At 32.5% G+C, this 9,973-nt stretch overlaps 2 protein-coding genes across 2 annotated transcripts; one reads left to right on the plus strand and one right to left on the minus strand.

Moving 5' to 3' along the window:
- Positions 1-141: 141 nt before the first annotated feature.
- Positions 142-5,169, plus strand: LOC103568167 (trimethylguanosine synthase). The gene is made up of 4 exons (XM_014440872.2): positions 142-509; positions 874-1,009; positions 1,163-4,177; positions 4,799-5,169. The coding sequence occupies exons 1-4, from the start codon at positions 400-402 to the stop codon at positions 4,907-4,909; spliced, it is 3,372 nt and encodes a 1,123-aa protein (XP_014296358.1). The 5' UTR covers positions 142-399; the 3' UTR covers positions 4,910-5,169.
- A 126-nt stretch (positions 5,170-5,295) lies between these two features.
- Positions 5,296-8,640, minus strand: LOC103568166 (zinc finger protein 28 homolog). Its single transcript, XM_008544894.2, has 3 exons — positions 8,201-8,640; positions 6,118-7,944; positions 5,296-5,800 (listed from the first exon to the last, which is right to left on the minus strand). Exons 2-3 carry the CDS (start codon positions 7,904-7,906, stop codon positions 5,403-5,405), a joined length of 2,187 nt encoding a protein of 728 aa, XP_008543116.1. The 5' UTR covers positions 7,907-7,944; positions 8,201-8,640; the 3' UTR covers positions 5,296-5,402.
- Positions 8,641-9,973: the final 1,333 nt, after the last annotated feature.

Raw genomic sequence — 9,973 nt, forward strand, 5'->3', positions numbered from 1 at the left:
GGAAAAGCCCGAAGTTGATGGACATTTCTAAGCACTGTGCTATTCGGGATTTTAGTCTTCGGGACAATAGCCCGAGTTCTATAGCTATATGTATATATATATATATATACATATATATCGATACATCGACTTTAACTTGAGTCGATAGAAGCAACCATAATAAAAGCTCCCAGCTCCACAACTCAGCACAGTATTAGCACATATCAATACATTGTTTCATGTCCTTCCATCAATTATCAGTATCAGTATTAGTTATTAAATGTTTTAATAATTTTTACATGAATAATCAGTTTAAAGTTTTTCCAAAAATGGTGTCAATTTAACCCTCCGATAATAATTATAGTCAGCAACTAAAATTTAAAAGTGTGTGAAACCAAAGAGCATTCATAGTTCAATAACATGTGTGAGCCTTACTGGGAACCGCTTGCAGACGTTTATATAGCCGAGAAGTCACTATTTCTCAATGAAGATAATTACACATACTGTCTTTGTAGTCGTGTCTTCATCAGGTAATTTAAATTTTTATTATTCATTCATTTATTTCAGGAAAAAAAATAAATAAATTAATATCTCGAGTATCGATAAAAAAAAGTAGTTTATTTTTGATGCGGTATCGATTTGTAATGTGAACACATGATTAAGTTGAACTATTATTATGTGGGCTCGTGACATCAGTAACAAGTTAATAAATGTCAAGGGTCGTTTATGTAATGCTTGATAATTGTTATTTATTATTTATTTCTAATGTAAAATTTGTCCTTTATGTAATGTACTGTATAATACTGTACTTATTGATTTGTTCACTGGCATTTATTTATTATCCTGTGTACTTTGTTTTGTTGCTTATTAATTTAAATAATTTTTGTTTAATAGAAATCCCGAGGTTTATACAGTAGTTCAAGATGATGAAGCTGGAGATGAAAATCAAAATGAAAATGATTGTTTACCAGAAATGCTCGATAGTCATAAGCAAAATTTAGTTGAAGCCCAAATAACTGAAAAACATGATGTAGGATTTAAATTATTATCTTTAGATAATTTATTATAATTAATTTGTGTTATTGGAATTGTTTGAAAAAGTATTTCAAAGCCTCACAATTCTGACAAAGACACATAATTTTTATGTATATTTTTATTTGCTGATTTAATTGTATTATTTTAGGAAGAACCAGTAAGTTGCTATTGCAGTGCATCGCATACGGACAATAATTATTCAACAGATGAGTATGACTCAGTTCGTGATTCTGTCCAAAGATCAACAGCACAGAATTTTACCCACAAATTGGGACTACATCAGTCTGATTCAGGAGCTGATTTATCTGAGTACCATGAACAGTATGAATCTAAAAATACTTCTACACATACGACAACATCAGCATCAACAATGTGTGATAAATCAAAGTCACCAAAAGCCCTTCAGCCAATAGTTACTGCTAAGACACGTGAGTTAAATAATAAATGGCTGAATAATTATAGCGAATTTAATATCACGTGTGACATTGACTCAGATATTTATGATCCCTACTTAAATGTCGATATAATGTATGGTAATGGAGAAAAAAGTCTCGTAGAAGTATCGTGGGAAAAATTTTGGGCTGAAAATGGCGAGCAATTAATTTGGGCATCATGGATTTCCAAGTACGCGGATTATATAAATCCGGAATATTTAAAAGATATAAATATTGACCCGGCAACAGCAGCGGCGATTGAAAGCAAACAGTCACGAAGTGATTCTATCGAAAAATTCAGCGAACAGAATACGTGTTTTCCAAGCCAAGCGCACAAAAATTGCGCTTCAGAACGTTCGAATTTCGAAGGGATATTTTTGAAAACAAAGTCAAGTGACTCGGGCGGAAGAAGTAGAAACAGCGTGAGTTTTTCATTTGAAACTGATGTCCAGGAGATGATTAACGACAAAGACGCTGAAGAAAATCGTAAAAGAATAGGCAGTTACGATGAGGGTGAAATAACTGGAGACGGCTGGAACCCGCTGAGTCCTTACAGCGTCGAGGACAGTTACAATCAAACGTCAAACGCTGAGGATGAAAGACTAATAGCAATGTCACGTTGCGACTCAACCAATGGGTCAATCGCAAAAACGTACGCGACCATGTCTGACTCTATGACCAACGTGACTAAAATGACTTTGTCTGAGTCAAGTTTTGATTCAAACTCAGCGCGGTCTTTGAGTCTCGTCAGCTCAGTGACTAGTTCTACTGAGAGCAATGCCACGACCAACAGTAGTTTGGATCAAGACAACGAATTACCATCGACAGACAACGACAAATACTGGCAGTATCTTTGGAAAATGAATTTTCAAGTTATGTATGAAAAACATTATGATAATTTTGTATTACGTTTTGAAAAATATAGAAATAGCGTTAATAATTCATCAATGACTGATAACCATGGTGATAATCATCATCATTATGCTCAACATCAACTTCAACAACCTCAACAATATCAACATCAAAATAATTCATTTGATGACAATGATAATGATGACGATAACAATGACGATGATGGCGACATTATTATCATTGATACAAATGAATTAAAAACACCAATTAAAAATCAATCGCACAAAACTGAAAGTAAAACTGGGACCAGAAAATCAATGTCAAAACGACGATTGGATTCCAAGAAAAAAATAATCGATTCTGTTGGTGTACTGATGCGAAATTTAACTATGAAGTCATCGGATCCTGATACAGAGATAATTGAAAGCGAATCTGTGTTAGACAAAACTCAGGGAGAGAAACCAAAGGATTCATCATCGTCTCATCAAGATGACACTACAAATCGCCCTTCAGCAGCGTCTATTTCAACTTTTATAAAATTAAACGACAATGATGATGATGACGGCGATAAACCTCACGAAAATAAACCCACTGCACTAAAACGCTCCCACGCTCTAGATGTCGAAGAAACTGAAGAAGGCTTAGAGACAATTAAAAAGGCCTTTTCAGTGATGGGTTACACATTTAGTGATTACAATAAAAATTTAAAATTACAAGGAGAAGTTATTTATCGCAAAAAACATGTGAGATTACCCAACCGACAGCTTAAAATGAAATTAAACCGCTCAAAGCTGGCTAACAAGCACACATACTTTGATGAAAACGGTTTCGAAATAACAGACACTATTGACAAAGTCAAGCAATATCTGTCCTTTTGCCCGATAACTCTTCCCGCAGAAATGGAGCTGCAGCCGAATGACAAAGGCTCCTATACCAAAGTCCAGTTTACCTCGAGCTCGGACGAAGAATGTGATACTGGTATCAATACTGCTAAGCTGAACGCAAAGCGTCTCGTCTTCAGCAAGCCCAGCACAAGCTCTATGGAAACGCCACCTGATGTGAACGCAACCTTCGACAGTTGCGAAAATACAGATGACGTTTTCGAGAGCGAAGTTGTTCAGTTCGAGACAGAGATCGATAATAAATGTGATATTAAAACGAGCATTGACGATGATTTCGTTATTATAGATGATAAACCAGTTACCGATCCAGCTCAAACGACCAATAATTTAATTAAAGAACAGGGTCAGACTGATGTGATAAACTATAAACCGACAAACGACGATGATAGCGTAAGAAAGTCTCTGAAAAAACGGCGTAGAAAGCAAGTTAAAAGAAACATAAGTCTTCCGATCGAGGTGGATAATGATCGCGAACTGATGAAGTACTGGGTAAAACGTTATCGTTTGTTTAGTAAATTTGATCAGGGTATTAAATTAGATCGCGAGAGCTGGTTCTCAGTTACTCCTGAAAAAATAGCGATGCACATTGCTGAGCGCTGTCGCTGTGATACTATCGTAGATGCCTTCTGCGGCGCTGGTGGGAACGCTATACAATTTGCGTTGACCTGCGAGCGCGTTATCGCCATTGATATTGATGAAAGTAAAATTCAATTGGCGCGCAATAACGCCCGTGTTTATGGCGTTGAAGACAGAATTGAGTTCATCGTCGGTGATTTTTTTAAGTTGGCTGATAAATTGATCGCCGATGTTGTTTTTCTAAGTCCGCCTTGGGGTGGCCCCAAGTACGCACACGATGAAACTTTTAATTTGAATAATATTCTAAGTCCTACTGGTGGTTCCAAGTTGTTTAGTGTAGCTCAAAAAATTTCACCAAATATTTCTTACTTTTTACCACGAAACATTGATACGATACAGGTAATTTTTAAAAATCTATAATTATTAGGGTGTGTCATTTTAGGGCAACTTTTTTTTTAACGCACCATTAGCTTTTATACTTGCAGGAAAGTAAAATCAGAGCTCTTGATTTCAATATTAACAGCTGGCTCATCACGATTTTCTATTTTCCATTTAAATACCATGGGAAAAAAAAATAATAAGTTTGGAATTTTGACGTACTGTACAAATAAGTCCAGGATACACTTCAGTAGGGAATTGAATGCTCTACAAAAAAAGTCTCTTATCATTTTTTGATAAATCCATCTGTTCAAAAGTTATCGGAGCTTGAAGTCAAATTTAAAGTAAATTTTAAGATCTTTTTACTTTTCTATCGAAACTATCAGATTTATCACAAAATTTTATAGAATCTTTTTTGTAGACAGTTTTATTTCCTACAAATTATCTCTGATAAAGTTTTTTAAAATTCCGCATAATTTCGTTGTTATTTTCATTTTAGTGTCAAACTTTTAAAATCGATCAGAACATTTTTTACCTTCCTGCAAGTATAGAAACTGGTGGTAAAATTAAAAAGCTACCCTAAAATGACACCCTAATAATATATAGTTAATTAATTAATCAATTAATTTTTTAAAATTTCAGCTCGCCATTTTAGCAGGGCCTGGAGGTGGTGTAGAAGTTGAGCAAAATTTTCTGGATCGAAAACTCGTTGCTCTGACTGCATATTTTGGTGAACTTCTCAGGGACTGTTAATGAATATCAATAATTAATTAATTAATTAATCTCAGTGTTAATATATCAACGAAAAAAAACTACAAGTGATCTAATCTAATGATAGCTTGTAAAATCTTTCAATGTCCTCAAAATTGTACAATATGCTTTTAATTTACACCGACGTAAGTATTCCATCACACAAACATTTAAAAAAAAAAATACTTTCAACGGCTTCCAAAACAATTATTTTAAGTTTTTATTGTAAACTTGTATCGTTTTATTATATTATAAATAAATTAATCACCAAAACGTACTAGTTATTATAAATTACGTTAAACTAAAATCATGATTTTTTTTTTTTTTTTTTTTTTTTTTTTTTTTTTTTTTTTTTTTTAGAAAAACCACTGACTTTCAAAAACTGCCTGACTAGTTACTTTAATAATTAAAATAGTCAGTGAATTTTTTTTTTTCTTTTCATTATTCAAAATAAAATATAATATTTTTATATTTATATATTAAAATTAATATCACTTTAAGATTCAACATTTAGAATCGTTGGTTCAATATCTTCAGGATCGGCTGGAATAGTGATACCGCCAGTATCAATATTTTCTTCTTCCTCGTGAGGGATTTTTAAAAAACAGTGCATTGTTTCGTCATCCTCTTGCTCAATCGTCGAATTACCATTATTAATATTATTATTTATACTTATATTATTTTTAATAGCGTTATCACCAATAGGCAGAGTGTTTTCTAAATGTGTTGAGGGTATTTGTATCGTTATCGTTTGTGATGTTCCATCAGCTGATGTCGACGATGACATCAAACTTGCTTCAATTTCTTTTTCTTCTTTTGAAAACGCGCCTAGACAACTATAAATTAGTTGAGCCGCAGCCATATTACCAGGAAATACTTCAACGTTATTTGCATCTGAAACCATACCAACAAATAATCATTTTCAAAAATTAAATACTATTTTATCGCAAGAAATTACACACAATAATTTCAGACGTCATATTAATAATCACCCAGTCTGAAATCGTGTTTTATCCTGTGCCATAATTACTTGCAATAAAACTTTAAATTTAATTGTCTGGGGCCTGTCAAAATGAGATAGTTTAAGACCAATTTTAAAACTAAAATTATATAATTATTTAGAAGTGAGATTTCGACTTGAACAGACATTTAAATTCGCAGTTTAAATGCAGGTGAAATGAAAAAAAAAAAGTAATTGTAAATGAGAGTACCATTTTTCTGATTAGTCGTCTTGATAATTCCTTTCTCATGATTGCCAACATGTTCCATATAACTTTCTTTCTTAACAGTTTTAAAAGGACAAATTTCACAAGTAAACAATCCTGATAATTTGGGATGTTTAGCCCGCAAATGATTCTTGTAAGCGCTGCTCTGAATAGCAGAATAAGAACAGTGAGGGCACTTATACGGACGGACTCCGGTGTGTCTCATGATATGCCGCCTCAGAGAATTATGGTCGCCAGTTTTGAAAGGACATTTGTCGCAATTAAAAGGTTTATCTCCAGTGTGCTGACGTAAGTGCATTTGTAGCATAGCTTTTCGAGCACTCGAGTGTCCGCAGACAGTGCAAACGTACGGTCTCAACTTGGAATGAACTGCTTGCATATGATTCTTCAGACATTTTGAGTCTGCGTAAGTCTTGCCGCACATTTCGCAGGTCTTGGAAGTGTACCAACGCGGTACTTCAACAGACTTACGGTCTAGATGCATTACCCGATGGTTTCTCAACTGACTCGACTGTTTGAAACATTTTCCGCAGTCCGGGCACTCGTAGTCTCTATTCTCGCTGTGCACCCGCATGTGCGTCAACAACTTGACGCTGGAAACGCTCTTGTAGTTTTTGCAGATGCTGCAGCACAACAAATCAATATCAATGCTGTGTTTCTTCCACAAGTGCATGCAACACGTCCGCCACTTGGCGAACATCAAGTCCGTACATACGTTGCACTTAAATACATTTGGATTTTGCGATTCGATATGACAGACCGCGTGCTTCTGCATCAGCTCCTCAGTACTGAACTTATGAATACATCCCCGATAATTACACTTAACATTACGTTCTTTTATTTCTAATTTTTTCTTATTATTAGTGTACTCATCATCCGTACTCGTGGTAATTTTGTTAACTTTATTATTAACCTGCCTACTGACCTTCCCATTAACTTTTTTACTCAGCAAGTCATCAAAACTTTTAATTTCTTGCTTAGCACTCTCATGCTCGGTATCAACTGCGCCATCAGTCAACTGATGATCCTTAATCATGTGCTCGCGGCAATTCTCCATAGACGGAAAACAATTCGAACATTCTCCACACATGTAAACCAATTTAACATCATCAGTTTTACCAGGTTCCTCTTCAACTTTGAGAGACGCAGGATTAGCATGAACGGTCTGAAAGTGTTTCAACAATTGCCCGCGATCTTGGGTAGTAAATGGACATATTTTACATTTAAAAGCAGCGACAACTTCAACAAAATCATTAGCATTCAGTGTGTCATCACCATACTCTCTGTCTAATTTAAAATCATCTTCAACACTACGATTATTTACGTCAACGTTTATTCCATCATGCAGAGAATAATTATCTAAATTTATTTCCGGTTCTTCTTTGAAATCAATTGATTGATTATCAGCCTTAGGTACCATAAACACTTGATCATCAATGTTACCATTACTCTGCAATCTTGACAGGTCTAATTCCTGCAGCTGTCCATCCTGTAGCGCATAAATGACTCCGTCAACACAAACAATAGGAATTGATTCTTCCTCACCATCATTACTATTTATAACCGGCTCTAAATCATCACCGTCATGATTGTCAACATGATTAACATCATTTAATTGATTTTTAGAAATAAAATTAACGTTGACGTCTTTATTATTTACATCGAGTGACCCAACGTCAACGAGTGTCGACGGAGATGTTTGAAATACAAACTGCGATCCATTTATTTCATATGTTAAATATGATGTGTCAACTGTCATATCTTCTGACATCATTGCAATTTTTTAAACTTATCTTCAGTTTAAATTTTCAGCTGAAATAAATAAAAGCAGACAAATATATAAATATATAAAATATATATGAGTGTGTATAACTGACAAGTGGAAATTTTTCAAATTTTTAAATAAATAAATAAAATTCAAGTAGAATAAAAATTTTAAAATTCGTATTTAGATGAATGAAAAATCCGTGCGCGCATTTTTTAAAATTTCATTATTTTAATTTATTTATACATTTATTTAAAATTCATAAAATCTCATCTGTTACATTGTTATTCATAAAATACATACCTACTAAAGGTTAACTTTCCCGGCAAACAAAATATTTATTCCAAAAATTTTTAAAATCCATCCTGACCATTATCAATTAATTGCTTACTAATTTAATTAATAAATTTAAAATACCAACTGCCCATTCATTAAAAAATTATTTGAGTATGCTGCTAAATAAATAATAATGAAAAAAAAACCATATTGTCTACATTGTGGCGTCTTTGTGGTTATATTTACACTCGTAATCCATTTAATTGATTTATTAAGTATAAAAAAAAATAAAAATAACTTTTGATGATACGTAATTAGCAATTATTTTTATTTATTTTCACATATTAATTATGAAAATGTCTATTATTTAAAGCTAGGATATTTTATTTTAGTTTAAATATTAAAGGTCTACATGTGATGTTAAAATTATTGTGAATTGTAACGGAGTAATCAGTAAATATACATAAGAGAAATATACACAATCGGCCATTTTGAAATTTAAACTTTAAATAACACGTGTTTTCTTTATTATCGACCTGTTTAATATTTATTTATCTTATTCTAATATTTGATGTTTTTAAAACCATCGATTTTTCAATCATTCAGTAAATTTGAATTGCAAGTTAAGGTCATTGACCCAATTGTTGACAGAGTACAAATTATTGACACTTTTTTATTTTATTATTTTCTCTCAACTCTCAAAATTTTTAAAAATTATAAATATTTTAAATAATACTGAAGTTGGCTGACGTCTAATAATTTTTGAATTTTTTTAAAAGTAATAAATTATACAAAAAAAAATATTTAAAAACATGCGCTTATAGCTCTTTTAACTTTCTGCATGCGCAGATTTTTAGATTTTTGTTGTAATTGATTTGTTGAAAAAAATAAATTCGAAAATTTTCAAGTGTCAGCTCAAGGTCAATGATTCTGAAGTTAGCAGACAATTAACGAATTTTTAAAATTTAAAAAAAATGAGCATTTAAAAAATTAAAAAATTAACAAGTGCATTTTTTATAAATATTATTTTTTTAATTATTTACTCTACTTATTCATAATTTTAAATTTTCCTGATCTCTGCTACATTCATACTCATTAAATTTATCATTTTTAAAGGATTGGCGCTACTGCGTGTCGCTGTATTCGCTGTATGGGGGTGGTCGAGAAATCGCAAAATCGATTGCTTTGTATTAACTGACGGTTCGATAGCGGCAGCCAGTATCATCGACAACGGCAGTAGTAGTCCAGATCCTTCTTTACGTTTAAAATGATCAACAGGATTTGAAACTTACTTGATAAAATTACTCATTTAATTAAAACATAAATAATACTGAAAACAATAAAAAATTTTAAACCTAGAGCCGACACTTGCGCATGCGCAACACTACTATTAGATAAACGGGAATAATTAAAATATCAATAATTAATTATAAATATAAAAACAAACGAACAAACGCTATTTTTGGTGAAGTATTAACAAACAAATCAAGATGAACGGAAAAAATAATAAAAAGAATAGAAAATGAGTATAGTCACCGCTAACTTCAAATTAATTTTTAAAAATTTATTTTAAAAAAATAAAAAACGAACAAATAATTATTTATAGCGAACATTGACGAACAATCAACAAACATACGAATTGCTAGAAAAAATTTGCCAAAAATTGAATTCCCCACGCCAACTTGAGGGAGCTGGGTGGTAGATTTTAATGGCAGAGAGAAATTCTATGAGTATGAAAAAAAAAGCAATAGCTTTTATGAATAAAAATGAACACAACAATTCTGTTGATATACTTGACGA

Source organism: Microplitis demolitor, chromosome 4 (genome assembly GCF_026212275.2).
Source record: "Microplitis demolitor isolate Queensland-Clemson2020A chromosome 4, iyMicDemo2.1a, whole genome shotgun sequence".
NCBI lineage: Eukaryota > Metazoa > Arthropoda > Insecta > Hymenoptera > Braconidae > Microplitis > Microplitis demolitor.